The sequence below is a fragment of the Agelaius phoeniceus genome, chromosome 8, assembly GCF_051311805.1.
Source record: "Agelaius phoeniceus isolate bAgePho1 chromosome 8, bAgePho1.hap1, whole genome shotgun sequence".
Lineage (NCBI taxonomy): Eukaryota > Metazoa > Chordata > Aves > Passeriformes > Icteridae > Agelaius > Agelaius phoeniceus.
In genome coordinates, this window is record NC_135272.1 from 33,410,294 (window position 1) to 33,430,052 (window position 19,759).

A 19,759-nucleotide genomic window follows, 5' to 3' on the forward strand; every position below is an offset into this window, starting at 1 on the left:
TCCCGGTGAATTTTTTTCCTGTACCACAATTTTTGCAGTGTAAACTCTCATATCCATGTCCTTCATCTTAGCCAGAAAGTTAAACTGAAAGCAAAACTCATCCTTCAGGCTGGATTCTTTCCCCACATGGTTTCTACTGCTGAAGCTTACTAATAGCAGTGGTAAAGCTTCTCACTGCTGCAGATGTAGATACATGACTACAGATAATTGCTTGGAAAATGTATCTGAACATTGTCTGAACCCTTTACTCATCACCTCAGCGTGCTCAAAATGGTTTTTGTACTTTCTGCAACGTGAGGTTTGAAGGCTTTTTAAATTAGTCACCAGTTTCACACCAACACAGTTGGAAATTAATTTTCAGTCCTCTTACAAGTCATAACAAAGACATTTTACCTGTACTACAGAAGAGTTAAGATACTCTGCACAAACTCCAAATGGTTGAACCAATGCAGAGATTGCCTGAAAGAAAGACAGCAAGTATTTAGGTGCATATTTAAGGAATCTTTTCATAGTAATCTATAGATTAAAAGGCAAATAAAGGTGAACAAGTATCATTTATATTATGTATTTCCAGTCACTTGCTCTGATTGTTTTTGGTGTGCAAGTCCTTTACAACAACACATGGTTTAAGAAAGATTTACTCTATGGCACGCAGTAGAGTATGTGCTATGTATTATATATGGCATACAGTATGTGTTATATATTTTTGTCTGAAATAAAAAATGCCTTCCCAGTTTTCACTAATCTTGGTCCTCTCATCACTCTGTTCAGTGTTCTCTGACAGATCCTGTTTCAGTCACAGAAATAAACAGACGGAAAGGAACATATCACATTTTGCTTGCTCTCTACAGCAATCAAAAGTGTGAATGCAAAATTTAAGGTTAAAGCCATATGGCAAATTTCTTTCCCAAAGCAATACGTGGGAGAAAGCTTTTGTAAATGTGTCATATACATGTCAAGATCTCTTCAATGCGTGATTTTAAAGTGGTATCTATCGTCAAGAAATTAAATGTATAAAAGCATTTGTTTGCCAATAAATAATATCAAAATCAGTTTCTTTTCATACTGGATCAAGAATTGTGGAACTGAGTGTGCAGCAGTGCAATCCAAGGCCCAAATTAATGACGCTGACCCAGATTTCCTTCCTAAGCAAGCAGTTATTAATCATTAAACAAAGTCAAGTCAAAGTTTCTATTACAGAACTGGCATGTATATCAAGGTTTTCCTTATTCTTCTGTCAAGCTCACATATGAATCTATCTGAATACAAAGCAGAAAATATCAGTACCCCAAGAAAAGAAGTTGAATTCCCTCCAAGTGGCATGTCACTGGAAGCAGACTGATTTTATACTGGGGGACAAGGTTCCAGATGACATAGTTTTCCTTTAGCCTCCTCATTCTCCAAAGCTTGAAAGAATTGGAAGTCTCCTGAATATAGGTTAGGAAGCTAAAACTAACCAAGTTAGACTTCATCACCAAAAATAGCTTAGCTCTGTTGAACCAGTCAGTTTTAAGACACTGCTCTTGAAAAGTTGTTTAGGATTAGACACTGTCTGTCTTCCTAAGGATTTTTTCCCTTAACAGTGATTTCTATAATAAATGACAGAAGTCAATTTGCTTGCAGCTAAATGCAGCTATGGGTGCAGTAAACAGAAAACCAGGGACATACTGATGAGCATACAACAAAACTACTTTGATTGATGTCTAAACAGAAGGCTGAATGCTAGCAGCAAGGTACACTAATTTCTCCTCTTCTCTGTGAAGTCTTAATTGCTCTTCAGTCAGGACTCCTATGTACAACCTCATTTGACCTCCAGCCTGACAGCACTTCTCCAGGGCTCTGTGGGAGTGCTGCTCTGGTACCAAAGAAAAGGTAAAAGCACTGCCAAAAGGGCCACTGCTGGTTCTACATGAAAGGTAAAATGGAAAGGGAGAAGTCTCATGACAGAAGATGGACTTACCCCAAGTTCAATATCTTCAGAATTGAGTTTGGACTGAATTGCTGAAAATCCACCCAGCTCTGCAAACTGAAATAAGATAATCAGTATTACACAGTGAACTCCAGTATTTTATCTTTTAAATAAGAGATTATAGAAAATATTCTACTGACAGTTCCTGAGATGCCAACAAGTGTCCTTTACCATGGAACATCCCATCCAAAGAAAGCTTTATATTTTCATGGGAATGCAGGGGCGCACTGGGGAATGCAATGCAATTATACATGACAGCAGGGTAAGCATCAAGCTAGAAACTCTGTCCTGAGTAAAAATGGATGGAGGGAAGAAAGGTAGACCCCACACAGCAACAGCTGACTGGACTGGCAGTTTTGCCTTGGGGAACCTTTGATTGCAGCCTCAGCTGGGCTCTCAAATTCCTCTAGTCATAGATCCCATGCTAGAGTAAAGGTGCTCAAGGGAGAAGGCAGCAACTCAACAAGCTACATTTTACAAGGCAGGATTAAAATCTCACACTATTTTTTTTGTGGCTGTCAGAGAAGTGATGAGTGAAAAAACAAGGGCAAGGTGAGGGGGGAGAAGAAATTACCCCTGAAGACCAATGAATTCAAGTGACAACAGTTCTGGTTTACATTTACCTACCCTGTTTACCAGATCCACCAGCCACCCATGAGGTTCCTTGAACAATAGAATAGGAACAAATTAGCAGCTGCAGCATCAATGCTAAACATTTGTCTTCTGAAACAGACATTTGGACACACATTCACCCCACAAACCCACGCCTCAAATGGATGCACTGTTACACAAATAAAACAGTGTTTGTAACAGCTCCTGTATTAAGTGTAGCTAGAGCTCTGGTTGGTTCTCATGAGCATCATCCTGTTTTGGACTCTGCCTGACATCACTGCCCATGTGCTGTGGCAACAGATCACATTGTGGCTGCTGACTCACAAGCAACTGTATTTATAGCACTGTAGCAGTGTGGAACATTACTTCCCCAAAGCAGCGGATGGAGAATATTCTTTCTACAGCCACAAACTTGTTTCCTGAAGGAGAAAGCAACTCCACTGATGCTGTTTTGGACCTACTCATCTGGAACCACTGTGACAAGACAGTGCAAACCTCAAAAACTGCCTCCTTGCCAGTGTGTTTGAGTTGAAGATATTTTATCCTTGGCTGTCAGAAAAGCCTGAATTCTCTACTAGAACTGAACACTTGGAGTTATCCTGGTCATTTCACACTCAACAACCAAACAGATGTCAATCCTTAAATACACAGATCCACTCGTTATGTGCTTCATGTCTAAAGCAAAACACAGACTGTTGTGCTACTTTAGACATGAAAGTTCACCCATTTCCAAATGTAGCCTCTAACAGAGAATTGGAACAATTTGAGAGCACAAATTAATGTCTACAGATGAACATACACTCCACATCTATTTGCAGTAATTCTTGGTGACATATTTAAACTTTGTCTTACAAATACTACACAAATAATCTTATCTGAGACAAAGACATCCACCCTAAAATTAGTTTTTAGGGCATGGCCATGCTTACCTTCTGAAAAGTGGATATGGGTGAGACAGCATGCATGTTGCCCTCCCCAAAGACTTCTGCCCAGTTTCTCTGGCACACCTTCATTCGATTCTTGAAATGATATTCATTGTCGGGATTAAATGCCTTCAAAGAAAAGCCCATGGCAATGAACAGCTTGCCTTATAGTACTTTCAAAACTTATCTTGATAATGGTTTCAGCTGAGCATTCTCCTGGCTGACAGTTAAAGACCTAGCAAAAAATAAAGCTGAATACAAGCCCCCTGCTGCTGCCTCTCAGTTCTCAACACATAAAGCATTTTGAAGCCTTTATACATCCAATATCCAATAACCACGTGAGCCAGAGGTCCATAAAACAGAGAACTGAACTCAAAGCATCAGTTTTAAAAAACAAACAGCAAAATGACAAAAATGTGATATATATTTTTTTAAACTGCTAGTTTTCAAAAGTTTTAACAGCACCCACTCCTTTGAATTGAATACTGGAGGTAAAATACCTGCAGCAAGCAATGGCTGCAGATTTTAAGACTATGAACTACAACTTAAACAGCTGGAAAAAGCATCAGCTGCATAAATACACAATGCCAAGTACCCAGATATTAGAAACTGCATCAGAGGGTCAAATACCATTGTAAGCACACCAAGCAGGCCCACGGGGATAGGATCTTGTTTTACTCTCTCTGCAACCAGGTCCACCAGCAGCATGAGCATGTTGTAGATTCCTTCATGGATTTCGGTTCCCCACTTGTGAACAGCGCTGGATGTCAACAGCTAACAAAGAAAAAATAAAAGCAATTGTTTAAAAGTTTGAGCACAATCACAAACAAGGACAAATTTATTAACTCCTGTGACTCTTTTTTCAGAATAAATGTTTTCTTGGAATGCACTCATCACTATTTGGAGTAGTTTTCAGATGTTCTTTCTGCACTAATGGCTTAAGAGTTAACTCAATTTGTAATTTTGCAGAAGAACACCTTAAATCACAGTTTATGACAGAAAATAAAATCTATCTAAGCGTTTTCCATTTGCATGCACTAGGAGAGATTGTAACCTTTGCAAAGAACAACCACTATGAAATGAATCTGTCTGCAGATTGAACACACAACTATTAAATCTTGAAACAGGCACCATAAAGCTGCACTGATTCAGCTGAGGTAACCATTTACCAATTCACACTTTTTGAGCAGCTTCTATTGGAAAACAAAGCACATGTACCAGGAGAAAGAGGTATTTAATGCTGCTCCCACCTACTGAAACATGTTCTTTAAATCTGGTTTCATGGTTGTTTATAAAGGACACTTGGCTGCCATCTGCAAATTCATTTAATTTCTGCTTTCAGATAAAAAACTTAATAGCTTAAATACAATCACTTTTTGTACCATTAATAGAGTTTCTTGTAAACATTTCAGCAAATTGTACTTCAGCACATCCTGAATTTAGATTTCTACAGATTATCCTTCTGAAGAACAATCTACATTGTTTATTTCATATACAAAAAATACCAAGTGATGTTAAACTATTGTATGTAAGATTAGTACTCTGATAATTAAATGGAAAAAGAACTTTTCCCTTAAATTTCTGCCTTCCTTAAATGAAGTAATATTCTCAGTATCTTAACACTAGGACAAAGTAACTTTTTAAAGGGTACGTATGGTTTTTTTTTTATACATATGGCTCAAATACTGGGCAGGAAATTTAGGCAGTACCTAAAGTGGATGGAATAGTGGGAAGTCAATTAGTTTGGGGAGCTCTATAAAGCAAATTCACAACAGCCCAGAGCATTGAAAATGCATTGAGAACTGAGGTGAAAGATAAAATTCCAAATGGATTGTGAAAAGAATTTAGCAACCCTAGTTGAAGTTGGCCAGAGTTACAGACTTGGGACCTTGTATGATTTAAATTTAAATTTCTATGATTTTCATCTAGGAAAATATTTTGAGTGTGATTTTAATCTTAATAACCCATTCAGCTGTTGCCTGAAGTCTGGATTACAAAACACTATTTCCACCACAAACAACACAGAGAAACATTGAATTGGCCTACTGTACCTACTTACCTTTTTAAATGCTTCAGGCATGCATCTGTCCATAAACCTCTTGCAATTCTCATCAGAATCAGAAAGACCTTTACAGAAAAGAGAGTGCTTTTTAACAGTATTTAAAAAAAATTACTTTTTAAGATGACCTCAGAGACCTTGCTGCAAATTTGAGGGAACACCAACCCAAATTAGCAGTAGTAAAAGTGTTATTGGTTCCTTCATAACTAGCCTGCATTTAAAGCCACAAAAAGCATGACTTGAGAGAACCTGCCTTTCAGAACTAAGAATTCATTTCCCATTACCTTTTACAGGTTTTTCAAGCATTATTAGCACCATAAGTAACTGGTAAACTTCAGAGTATACAATTCATACCTTACTGATGCTTCCCAGCCTCCCACCAAAACCAAATTAAAGCACAGCCTTTTAACACAGATTGGAAACAGAGAAGCAAACCAGAACCACTTAACAACTTCTATTCTTCCAAGAGATTACAACATTCCTTTAGTCTGCCATCAGGCATGACTGAAAATCTATCTTGTACTCTCATTATACACCAGTTGTTGGGTGTGGTGCCTCCATAACACTCTTAACCCCAGCCAAAGTACTGAATAAGTAGAGTCAAATTCAGATCTAATGCAATATAAGCACTTCACCAGGGAAAAGCAACCACTTATACAAGAATGGTACAGCAGGGATTGAGATGATAGCTTGCTTTTATGAATGGAAAATACCCAGCACAAGAAAAAAAAAAAAAAAGAGTCAGTAATTTAGCTCTGAAAAGATGCAATTCCCACAATTATTAGAACATAAAGAAACATGTGTGCCATTTTTGAAAAAAAGTTAAGTAAACAGATTACTTTAGAGAGAAAGAAAAGAGATCAATGATGTTTTTACAGCATTGGGTAGAACAGCTCACTGTTAAACACTTTCCCAGAGATGTGATTGTTGTGCAGGGTGTAAGAAAACAGCAGCAAGATGAAAGTGAAACACACAACTGCCCAACACCCTCTGAACAGATAATCTCTGTAATTGTGAAAGGGAACTTACCCAGTCTGGCCAGGTAGGTGGATGCAATTAGGCACTTGCCTAGAGACTCCTCCCTCTTGTAGGGTATGGACCAGTGATCTGTCAAAACTCTGCTCTCCAGCTCATACAAGTTGGTTGTTGGAAACTCAATCCCTTCACCAGAGCAATTCCCATTTTCATCGTTTTTCTGCAAAAGTTCAAGCGAAACAGTTTCCTAGACACATTAAAGGGTTTAGAAAAGGCAGCTGTGCTTGTAACAAGCATGTCAAATTCTCAACCCTGAGGCTGCTTGTGTTTTTCAAAGTAGAATTGAATATTTCAATTTGAATTGAAGGGATTACATACCTGGCTGTATTTCATGGAGGTGATAAGTACCATGTTTACATAACTAATTGCTAACTAATTGCCAATTTAAGCAGCAAATCTTGTTCCATAGCATATCAGATCCTAGAGCCAGGTGATAAGTACTTCCAGTCCCCGGGAGACTGTAGAGTACAAATTCTGATCTCCATAGATCTGCACATTAATCCTCTGTTCAACAACTCCTGTAGAATATGGGAATAGTTTACTCTAAGGGAAGTCCATTTCACCCCATCACTCTAGAAATACTGGATACTGTTTCAGTACATCAAGATTTTCTTTTACTAAAGAAAAACCTACATCAAATATAGTTGTCCTACAAGGTAATGTAATTATCCTTCTCCTGAAGTCATAATGAGTTACTGGCAAATATTCTGGAAGGTAAGAGGGAAAAGGCAAGCAGGTGACTGCAGCTAAGCTTTACAGGTTTCCTTGCTAGGGGCACTAAAGAGCAGCTATTTCTGTGTACAGGACACAGAATTACCCCTTGCTCTCCTCCAAGTGCCATATGAGGTAACTGCCTCAGCAGCGCCAAAGAAAGAGTGGACAAGTTATTCATTTATTTTCTTTTGTTTATTTTTTAACCTCTCATAGATGCCAGGTACCCAATGTGTCAAAGAGTTCACATGGACTACCTTTCCCTGCCTCCACAAGAGCAGGCCAAGCCAGCAGGAGAAAGGACAGAATGTCTGGATCAGGCCTGGCAGCGAGCAGGAGCCACTGTCAGGGACAGTGGAAAACAAGAGCAGTGATGGTAACAAGATCCCACTGAGAAAGAAGCCAGGGACATGGAGGGAGGAAGGACAAGCAGGAAACACATTCCAAAGTAAAAACCAGACAGTGTCAGGAAAGTGAGTGCAACAACTAGAAAGGAATAAAGCAAAAGAACTGAACTCTGGAGGAGGTGGTATACCAAGAACAAAATGAATGTATTCACACAAGTGTGCTTCCAGCTCTCTCACTGCATTTGCTATTTGTAGGATTAGACCTGTTTTAAAAAGTAAATGTGTCATTCACTTTCATAATGGTTCAAAACTATTAAGCCAAGCGAACAGCAACTGTGCAGAGCTTAACCTTTAAAGTTCACGGACAGCACGTGGGCTGGGCTCGCTAATGTTCTGCAGAGCAGCAGGACAATTTATAGGAGCAGAACACTGCTTAGAAAAAAACACATATTGGTGCTTGGGAAATAAAGTGCTGCTTTTCTCCAACCCCTTACTAAACAGTTTGTCTTTATGGGAGATTGTACTTTAGCAGACCTGAATATCAGCTTCAGAAACCGTGGTCACCTGATCCAGCACTGTGCATGGAAGCCTGATGTAATTCCCATCTAGCAAATCACACCCTGTTTAAATACTACAGGTTTTGGAGAAGGGTGGTTTGAAGGTCTCCATGAAAAGACATTGAAATTATTTAGAAGCATTTTTTAGAAATTAAACAGTTAATTATAAAGCTTCTGTAAAGAACACCCATGCAGAAAACAAAATCATTTCCTCCAGAAAACAAGCGTGCAGTTATAAAGAAAGTGCTCACAGTAACAGAGCAGGAATGAACTTTTAGTATAATAAAGGCAGAATGAGTATAACTTAAAACACCCAATTGCTGGGTGTTCAAGGACTACAGTTCAGCTTCCATTTGTAGCCAAGGAAAACAACATTTCAACAAATGTTACAGAAACAGAGCAACAGTTGCTTCATTCCCTGGAGGAAAGCATCCACATTAAATAAACGCTGCGACAGCAACTGGTATCTAAAGAGGTGCAGAATAGCAATAGCAGACCTTCAACTGGAGATGAAAAACTCCACTTCTTGTTCTGCTTTCCCATCTGCATCCCAGCAATGCTGCTCATTAGTTGCCTGTTTCCACACAAGTGATTGCCAGGGTCCATGACACAGAAATTCACACGGAAAGTGAAATAATACATGTTCTTCACAGTGCATTCAGCTCCCACATTACCCTAAATTATGCTTAGAACACATCTGGACTATTGCTAGATTGAGTCTACCAACAGAGCAGTGAAAAGATGGTTTTACAGAAAAAATGAGTGTGGTATTTGGAATATTGCCCTATAGTAATGGGAGCTGTTTGCATTGAAGGAGCATGCTTTTGGCACTTTCCAGGAATTAGAGGCAACGAGGCTTCTTGCTTGACAGTGATCTGCTACTAAAACCATGTGCAGAAAGTATCGAGTTCATGTATTAATTTTAGAACACATCACATCCACATAGCTCCACAGCGACTGTGAAACCTGTGACAGTCTCAAACACACACCCAGGCAGTTTAAAACCCAAATTCCCCTCCAAACCATTAATAAATTGAACACTCTGCGTTTCTGGGAGATTACAGCTATGTTCACATTATATTAGTGCAGACTGAGTTGTGTTTCTTAAACCAAATCCACCACAAGAAACAGTCTCTTTAAAGACTTACTGCTGCTCTTTCATAATTAGTGTCTTTCTGCACATGAAAAAGCCCAAACTGTTCACCACCCAATTTTAAAATCAATTTTGGCACTGCTCTTTAAAGTGAGGGATTTATTGACAGCAGCTGCTGCAGTAAGGTGAAACGTCAGCTCAGTTCTTGCATCATCTTATGCTGGCTGGAGATCTGCACACAGACCTCACACTCCAACACAGCCTGCAGAATTCACTTCTCTGCTGACACTCACAAATGTAACACAGCCCTGAACACCATAATTAATGCCATGTAACTGAGGAGCTCAGGAACTGTCACTGCAAACTCTACTGACAAAGGAGGAAATACAAGATTTTGAAGAAAAATTATGGTACATGCAAAAGTAAATAGGATACAAGGCTATGTCAAAGCCACCCAAAAAGGGGTTTGCTGAATCTTGGCTTTGGGGAGTTACATGGGGTTTGTTTGCTGGTTTCTAAATAAATATATATAAAGAGGTAGCTCCCTCCCCTCAAATAGGTGACTTCAGAATGGTGTCTGCCAGTTGATGATGATCTGTATCAGGACTCTGCAATTCTAATCTGAACAGACTTAGCACTGGACTGGCCCCCAACATGGTAAGGATTTGTACAGATATTCTTCCATAAAATAGCAAAGAGCAAAAAAAGCCCCCAGCCCTACTCCTGGAAACCAAGGGGTCATCCAAAGATAAACTGTCTAAAAGGCCATTACAATCACTGTTTTCTGCAGTAGGAAGTCATAGTGCACATCATAAATCTGTGACTCTTTCTGCAGCTGAAATAGTGACACCAACAAACTTCAGCTGACAAACCTTTAACACAGTTTTCCATGCTTTCTGATATATCTCTTATTGCACAAAAGCCCTGAAGAGCCCCTCGTTCTAACAGTCTTGGCTCTTCTGGCTTATTTTCAAGGTGTGAAAATGCAGTTATGGCTAAACACACACACATGCTCCCAGGAGAAATACCCTCACAGGAACAGGCTCAAGCACTGACTCAAGATTCCCTCTCTGGGGACCTGGCACCTCCCAGATTTGCTTGCGAGGCTGAATAAACAAAAATTGTTCAACATCTGATCAATAAAGCATTGCTTAAATCTGTAGCATAAAACCTTTTACTGAAGAGTAACAAAGAACAAAGATTAGCACAAAAGCTGAAATATGATTTAACTTTAATTGCCAAAAGGTCACAGTTTAAAGCTTCAAAATGTACTCATGCAGTATTCAGCTAATTAACTCATCAAACACTGTTTAACTAAAGCCACTGACAGTTCCCATACCCGTCACTTTACATAAAATAACAAGGAGTTTAAGACTTGTTTTGATTCTAATTGGCAGCCTTAGTAATGAAATTACAGTCAAATAATAATTTAAATTAGTTAATTTGATTTTGATAGGAGGCTACCAACAGAATCTATTATCACCATCACCAAATCACATTATGTGCTCTTGAATCCAGTATAACTTAGGAAACAAAACCCCAAAGTCTTGTTTCTTTCAACAAGCAACAGGATCAGACTTTTTAAGACACCAGCAGACCAAGCAGGTACCTCCACCTCATGCCTCTCTAATAAGTCATTTTCACAAAATAACCATCATTTTATAGCCAAGAAAACAGATTTTTGAAGTTTCATTGCATTGTTTAAAAAAAAAGCAACCACAAAACCTTGTTACTATGTACCTACAAACAGGACAAAGTTTAACTGCTCTGAAAAGCAGTAATGAAAAAAATGCATAAAACCAGAACTAGCTGACAAGAATTTTAGGTCCACCTTTCAGTTTTTAATCACAGACATAGACAACATGAAGAAATCAATTTTCCAGTGCTACACTACAGCTTTTCCAGCTGCCAAGTGCCAGCAGGGATGCTCCCCTCTGCCCAGCACTGCTGCACCACTCACAAGTGCTTGCAGAGCACTGCAATGCTCAGGTGGAGGCAAGGTGAGAGAAATACATCAAATACCCAGAAAAACAGAGCATTTCTCTGCTCTGATGTACTGTCCCCATCAATTTGTGGGAGAAGCTATGAATCCTGAAGTCATGACCTGACAGCCCCTCCACCTGCCAGACTATTGATTAAAGCAGTTTTTAGTTTCACGCCTGGATGTCAAACCTTTCTTTCTGTTAATTAACTCCTCAAAGGGGATATTCTGATACCTAGAACTCAAACACAAGTGTAAGAATTCAAAGCCTTTCAAATACCTCGAAGCTACCACCTTGCACTTACACATAAACACTAAGAACAAGGTATTGAATGTTTAAAAAAAATTGTCACATTTTCATATGTGTAACCTATTCGCTTTTTATAAACTGGTATTTCAGATGGTTAAAGAACTTTCAACTCTTGTTAAGTGGCAGATGTGGGAACAAAATTGGAGAGTATTTCCTAGCTGCCTGTTCCTGCACTCAGATTGAACCCATTGGAACCACACTGCTAAGAGCAAGCTTGGACTCCTCTTGTGAATATGTCAGTATTAGTAAGACTCAAAAAATGGTGTCATGTATGGAATTTCCACGTTATGTTTCTTATCTGGCAATAAGAAAACCCACAGTGATTTCCTGAATGTTTTACTGACAAGCAGACATTTACTTGCAAAGTATTGTCACACTTTTAAACTGTTTTAAGTCCTAAAGAGATACAGAATCTCATCCTTGAATTTTCATCCAGAGAAACATATTGGGATGCAAAAATTTTCAGTGCAGCAACAGATAGGAATGTTTATTGTTGTTTATGTTCTGCTAAGAGAACATAAGCTTGTTGGTGAGATACACAGATGTTTTGTTTTGTTCTTTTTTCATAGAAAGGAAGCTCTTGAAATTTCTACTATGGACTACTTTACACAAACAAATACAGTCTTGTCACAAGAAAAAAATGCTAGTATTTTGTCATGCCAATATAAAAGGATGATACCAGTCTACTACTAAAGGAAAAGAAATCCTATTTTACAGACTACGCCTAACCGAAGTTGATCTGGACTCTCATTCCGTCATAGAGATGTCCTAAGAAAAATCCAATTTATTTAGTGAACTTTCTCACAGAAGGTTTTAGACACTGACCTTAACTGAGAGTTGCACTAGGACACCATCAAGGATGCATGGATATATATAATTTGTTATAATCCTTTACAGCTACTAAGAGTTTAGACTAAACCCTTAGTAGTTGTAAAGGATTATAACAAATTATAACCAGAAAAACCCTATGGCTCCACCTTCCCTCTGCCCCCCATCTCTCACAACCAAGACCTGTGTAAGACTGGGAATAAGAACACAATATGAATTTGAAAAATAAAAATAAATTCAGCAAAGCTGAGGATTAACTCAGAGTTTCTGAAAACATGGCTTGTACTCTCTCCCTGATTTCCAGGGTGATGGTGTGATGTTACCAGGCAATACTCCCTGATGTACTTGCCTGCTTGTTCAAAGATAAACATAGTCCTGAGCATCACAGCAAAACAAAACAACCGAGGCTGTGTAAAAATAGCACTTGAATTAAACCCTCCATTTAACTTCAAAAATACAAGGAGCCTCTTTGCCCTTTTATACAACTATTACCACAGCATTCAGTGAAATCTGAGGCAGAGATTCACTACAACCACTTTTGGCAACGTATTTCAAAGTCTGATAAGTTGCAGGTGAGGGAGAGGTCATGGAAAGCACTGTTAGGAATGCCATTCATAAGGAAGCAAGGAAAACACTTATCTTCCATGTGTTTTCACTATTGTCTGTGGATATATTTAAAAACTTACTCCATTCGTGTAACTACAAACAGCCAGACTCGGAGTCAACACCATTATTGCTCCCAACCCTTGAGTTTTCATAAGCACAAAACCTCATGCTTGTTCCAAATAACTCAGATTAACTTAGTGTGATATCAGATAAACATTGTGCTTTTAAACAATAAAACAATGAATCACAAATGCTTAACATTTCAGTACTTAAAATTAAGTCAATACTTGTATCTCCATTTGCCAAAACACCAGGAATTAATAGAGAAGTGCTGCAGATCCACTACATAAAGTATTTACTGGAACATTTTAGTGACCAAAGGTCAGGCTCTGGGAAGGAAAATTAATTCAATAATGCTACTAAACACTCATCTATACTTCTGTTATACTGATGTATAGTGAGACAGAAACCAGAACTGACAAAGCAGCTGATTTTGACAGTGTGTAATGCCAAAGGTGTGACTAATTAATACAAAAAAAAATCTTTAAATGCCTCTCAAGATCATTCTGTTGGGCATCAGAAAAAACAGAACTGTTGCAAAGTAGTGGCAGGAAGATAAAGTGGCAAGAAACACTGGGAACGTTGGCTTTTAAAATTAATTTTTAATTTGGCCCCTGAAACATATATACCAAAGGCTATTCCTACAGCAGCACAAATACATGTTTTTTTCAAAATAAAAGCTTACAAAAGAAACAGGCACTTCCTCTTTGCCCTCCTCATACAAAGAGCTACTGTTCCTTAATCCAAAAGCAATCCAAATGATTTGCTGGAATTAACTTCTAACACTGGCTAATTTGTTTTTATTCTCATTCTTCCTCAGTATTTCACTTCCTTATTAAACAGCTGCCACGGAATAGCACTGTAAACTGGGAAGATGACCAAAAAATGCTTCCAGAGGACATTATACCAGAAACACTTCCTGCCCAGCTGAGAATTTGGCTGCACAGAGCTGTCTCCCACCTTCACTGACCCTGCAGGCATCACCTTCACCAATGAACCAGTAATTACAGAGTGCTCCTCTCAATCCAGCAATTACTCTAACGATCACATTACATGATAATGACTTTGTGAGTTATTCAAAACAAAGCTTACGTTTAAAATTAACCAGTTGCATCTCTCAGTATCACCCCTACTTCCCTAATTTCACGTAGCATCTCTATTAGTCTGTGTTACATCAAGAATGAAACTCAGAGTTATTTTCTTTCAAATGCTTTCAAGGAAGTGTTAATGGAATCAGAATATAGAAAGAGGTTCCACACCAGGGCCACTCATTTTTGAAAACAGTGATGCTGAAAACCAGGAGTGCTAAAATACTAATTCCACTTGACATTCTGATGGCATCCAGCCAGGGACTCGATCCCAGAATCCACCACAGAGCTTTATTTGATTGCTTAATTGTTTTACAAGGCCAATTCGTAGACAAGCCACTCTGTAAAACTTCCACATGAGAATGCAAGAAATACTCACTTTTGCAAAGCTCAAGACTACTTACAAGAGAGAAGACTGACTTTAAATGTGCAGAATTGTAGCGTGAAATCCATCTCATTTGCTTGAAGGCTAAATACCTTCTTTGTCTTTAAATAAATACAGCTCCTTCCATTCAAAGATCAAAGAACTCCACAAGCCTAACGTCCATGGTTCTCCTAATAAAGCACACCCCATTATCCTCATTTTACACATTAAAAGCTAAAGCACATCTGTGGCAGAAATGCTTTCAGTCCTGAGCTTTAATAATGAGGAGAGGTAGGGTTTGAACATCACAGTTCTGCAGCATGACTAGTGAGAATGTTCCTGGCACTGGCACTCACTACGGTTGCCGGCCTGTTTTTTTCACAAAATCCCTTCTCTTGCAGTCAAACAGCACCTTAAAAGCAATCTTGGACAAGTTTTATTATAAACCTTACCTAGTAAAATCTGGCATGTATGAGCTTTTGATCCAGTTCAACTAAAAACACATAAATCAAAAGAGCACATGCTGAAGGGGACAGGAATAGCCAGGGGGTAATATAATCTGTTCATCACAATTTAGCTAAAAGGTCATAGTAATGGCTCTCAGAAGCTGTTTTAAAAGTAAATTAAGGTTGTTTTAGTGAAGGTTATACAAACCACTGGTATATGTTTAATATTTTCACCTGTCCCTCCCCGCAATTTCAATCCTCACATTTGTTGAGCCTGCTCTTCTCCACCCCATTCCTCTCAAACTCATGAAAGCCAGCAATTGTGGCACTTGTGGCAATTCATGGACAGACTGACAGACGTTGTCATCACACTCATTTATAGTCTTGTCTTAAATTATAAGGATTTAGCAGCAGTTGATAAAGCAGCTTATCTGTCAGTCAGATGAAGAGATGAGCACGGCATCCTTCACCCGCCTCCCTCGGCACAGAATCGCACCGTGACAATCTGCATGCCGCCTAAGGAATAAACACAGAAACCCCACATTCCTGCCAAACTGCAACATTTGCTTCTGTCAACAGACATAAACACAGAAGTTATGTCAAACACACCAAGTTGCCTCTTGGAAAAGCAGGTGACCTCAGTCTATCAGTGTGGTTTGCTGCTGCAAAGGGCAAAACTTCCAAGCTGCTGGAAACCTCAAGGTGAACTTCCCGTGGTTTTAGGAAGACTGCACAAATGAAATGAAGCCCCCAAGTTTGTCTGGCCTTTTCCTTTTGATGAGTTAAGTGTGGTCATGCTACCAGCATCAATGCCAAAGGCACGCCACAGCTATTAACCCAAAACTGAAGCAACTGGGAAACACCAGCCCGCTGAAACTGAGGTTTGAACCTCATGAAATTGAAACTTATGCACACCTTCACTCAAGCCTCATACAGAAAGAAAGTACAGGGCATATGTTGGGCCAGCTCACAGCAGATATCTTGCTTCTGGGCCAGTTACTCCAAATTCAGGCTTCTTTAACACTTTCAGACAGCCCTGAAGATCAGCAGCCTGGACCACTGAAAAAAGATTCACACTGATTTTTAAAATCTTATCTAAAGAAAACATGCTTTAACTAGTATGATATGTATCTGGTTGCTGTGCTTCTCTCAAAGAAAACCACTAGACAAGCCTTTCTTTGATCCACATGAATGCTGAACAGATTCTAACATTATGTAATAGAGACCAAATAAGCATATGCAAACATAATGGATTCATTACTGATTAGGGAAAATGTAAAGTGTTTAATCATTCATAGACCTATTCTTATATGCATGCTAAAGTGTGCTCAGCCAAAAAAAGCACATAAATTCCAAGTACAGACCTGTTATACGCGTTTTGAAGAATGACTGAAGCAATCTTGTTATTTTTAAATTATAAATCTAATCCTAACTTTTGTTCATGAAGCATTAGATTGGAACATTTTACTTGGGGGAAAATTTCTAAGAATTCTTCTCCTGTGATTTATCTTCTCTTTATCTCCTATTGCTGATATATAAAATCCAAAAATCTAACACACCACTTCCTCCCCACTGAATAAAAGTTAAAACTGGCATTATGAAGAGAAGGAAGAATACACACTTGAAGAGCTGTTAGAAAGAGAGATGATACCGAGAGGAAGAAAACCAGAAATAACATCTGAATTACCACAAGACAGCATGGGGTACAATATGTTTCACCATAATGTGTATGACTACAATGAATAATATAGCTGCTTCTGCAATGGCTTTCTCTACAGCTTCATATGCCATAAGCTTCTGCTGAATGGAAAACTACTGATTAACCTGATTAATTACGATTAACCACTTAAAGAATAGCTGCAGCTTATTAAATGTAATGCTAGATTACAGCTGATGAAATAAAAACCCCCAAGAACTGATGATATATCACTTTCCCCCTTTCATAAAATGTATGTCAAAAGCTGTTAAATTGTACTGCAGTGTTAGACAAATATGCACAGGCAACAATTCCAGTCTCAGGACTTTTATAGACATAATTCTTTTATTACAAAAATACTGTTTTGCATACGTGTGCAGGAGTTGACAGATGCTCATCTGCAAATGAATCCAATTACTAAATTGAGGCATGAATTTATATAAAATTTCATGCAGCAAGACACCTCAATCCTTCTGAAATGCCTGCTCTGTGCAGTGATTTACCTACAATGAAATGTTTTGACTTCCCCCTGTGGGTTAAAAAGAACACAAGTCAGAGCAAACAAGAAGGTGAGTACCATAGGAAACTATTATAAAGCATAAGTACATTTGATCAGAAATACAGGATGAAATAATGGGGGGTGGGAGAATCCTCTGAGAGTTGTCAAAGTGCCATTTGTAACGGGAACAAGAGCGGGGAAAAAAAAGCACTTCTCTGAAGTTTACACTGACAGCTTCACTCGAAATGTCACACTGACAAGCCAGACTGTCCCAGCTCTAACTACATCCAACCCAAATGCCAACAAGAACTCTCGTTCACCCTCAATCCTTCACAGGAAAGGTTGGAAAGCAGTTCCCTGGCGCTTCAGTCAGGTTCGTTAAGGAGCAGCTCCGTTTCTACACAGCACACGTGCCATCCCAGGGATCACCTTACTCCACAAGCACACATCAGCAGCTTAGAGCAGCTCAGGACCTAACCCAGTTAATTCAGGGAGCAGGATCACCTATCTTTATTCCGCAGGGCTGGACGTCAGTACGCCGAGGCTACGGATACGGATGATCTGTGCAAGTGTAGTTACGCACCAGATACGCCCATGGATTCTTCACGAATTTATTTATGGACACATACACAGGCATGCACAGAAAACCCTCAGGATACTCGTCACTGGAGCCTGGGAGGGTACACGAGGTTCCCTGGGTTTATTCACGGGCTTAAGCATCTGCTCTTGAGCAGTTCTTGAGACAGAGGCTGTGCAAGGCGGCCCTTTGGTATCACACAAGAGGGGCTTTCTGCTGTTCTCACCCCCGTGAGTCCCACAGTCTGGACACTACTAATTAGCACTTTTCTTAGGAGCACACTGTGAAGTTTTGGGAAAAAGACCAGGAGGAGGAGAAGACTTTATAGGAAAGCACTACAAGACTGTTCCGGACAGCAAAGAGAGCACCCTGAGTGTATCTGCTGGTTGAAGGGTGCAGAGTTCTGGAAGAGGATGGAAGAGAGAGAAAGGCAAACAAGGAGGAAGGAGAGAACCTAGGAAAGGCTGACATTCTCCAGCACTTCTATCTACATCACAGCCCTAAGTCATGAGTTAAAGCTCTGTTCTGAAAAAACATTTGACCTCACTGGGTTCCTATTTCAGAACTTACGCTCAGCTTACCCAAATAAAACTGTACGTAAAGTCATACCCACCCTGCACTTTCCTTCACATTGTGCAAACAGTTTCAAAAAAATAGACAGCCCTTAGTCACCGGAATTATGCAAGAAGGCACAAGAGGGGGAGCGAAAAGCAGAGCCCTACGGTAGCCACACATTCCTGGAATGCCAAGGAAAACCCTGGGTGCGTTTCACCTTGCAGCGATCGCAGGGAACGGGCTGGGGAGCGCGCCGGGCGGGCGGCAGGCGGGGAATGCGGGGCCATGAGGAGCCCCCGGCCCGGGGAGTGGCGGAGGGTCCCCGGGCACCTCCCGCCGGCCCCACGCCCGGGCCGACCTCCGATGGCAGCGGGTGGCTCCCACCGCCCCGGGACCGCCCGCCCGCAGCTCACCTCGGTCTCCACCACTTCGTGGTAGGCGGGCGGCGGGTCGAAGCCGCCCCCGCCGCCTCCGCCGTCCCCGTCGCCGCCGCGGGGGCCCTGCCCGCCGGCGGGGGAGCCGTGCCCGCCCGGCGGGCCCTGCCCGCTCTCCATGGGCTCGTAGCCGCCGTAGTGGAGGCCGGGCCGCTCGTTGGTGAGCAGCGCCACGGCCTCGTTGATGTCGTTCTTGGCCAGGCGCAGGGCCTTGCGGATGGCGGCCGCGTCCGAGAAGCCCATGCAGAGCAGCGTGGTCATGTGCTGCTCCTCCTCGCTCTCCATGGCCGCGCCGGGGAGCGGGGCAGGGCAGGGGCAGGAGGAGGAGGAGAAGGGAGAAGAAGGAGGAGAAGGAGGAGGAGGAGGAGAAGGAAGAAAAGGAGGCCAGGGCCGGCGGGGAAGCCCCGCGGACCGAGAGGCGCCGGGCTCAGGCGCTGCCCGCCCCGCGCGCCGCCATGTTGCCGGGAGCGCCGCTCCCCTCCCGCCGCCGCCGCCGCGGCGGTCGCCCCGCCCCGCCCCGGCCCTGCCCCCTCGCACGCCCCGGCCCCGCCCCGGCCCCGCCCCCGGCCCGGCCCGGAAGCCGCGGCTGAGCCGCGGCCGGGGAGCGCCCGCCGGGCCCGCGTGACGTGATGGGGGAGGCTGGAGGATGAATGGACCGGCGTGGGGAGGGGGCGGGGCCGAGGGGGCGCGTGAGGGCGGCGTTGTGAGGGGACCGGGACCGGGATGGGGATGGGGATGGCGATGGCGATGGCGATGGGGATCGGGATGGGGACCGGGACCGGGACCGGGACCGGGACCGGGATGGGGAGCCGGACCGGGACCGGGATGGGGACCGGGACCGGGACCGGGACCGGGACCGGGATCGGGATCAGGATCGGGATCGGGATCGGGATCGGGACGAAGACCAGGACTGGGACCAGGAGCGGGACCGAGACCGGGATGGGAACGGGAACGGAAATGGGGATTGGGGATGGGAACGGGAATGGGAGCGGAGATGTGGACCGGGACG

The 19,759-nt window shown here is 41.6% G+C and overlaps 1 protein-coding gene across 4 annotated transcripts in view; it reads right to left on the minus strand.

Annotated features, from left to right (window-relative positions):
* The window catches only part of USP24 (ubiquitin specific peptidase 24), a 61,910-nt gene extending 42,664 nt beyond the window's left edge, over positions 1-19,246 (minus strand). For all 4 annotated transcript variants that reach the window (XM_077182558.1, XM_077182557.1, XM_054638307.2 and 1 more), the window contains exons 1-8: positions 18,730-19,246; positions 6,593-6,758; positions 5,564-5,631; positions 4,135-4,278; positions 3,511-3,633; positions 2,597-2,632; positions 1,961-2,026; positions 394-459 (exon numbers count right to left, since the gene is read on the minus strand). In XM_077182558.1, the coding sequence (XP_077038673.1) occupies positions 394-459; positions 1,961-2,026; positions 2,597-2,632; positions 3,511-3,633; positions 4,135-4,278; positions 5,564-5,631; positions 6,593-6,758; positions 18,730-19,035 (975 nt within the window). In that variant the 5' untranslated portion in view covers positions 19,036-19,246. The remainder of the gene's footprint in view (positions 1-393; positions 460-1,960; positions 2,027-2,596; positions 2,633-3,510; positions 3,634-4,134; positions 4,279-5,563; positions 5,632-6,592; positions 6,759-18,729) is intronic.
* Positions 19,247-19,759: the final 513 nt, after the last annotated feature.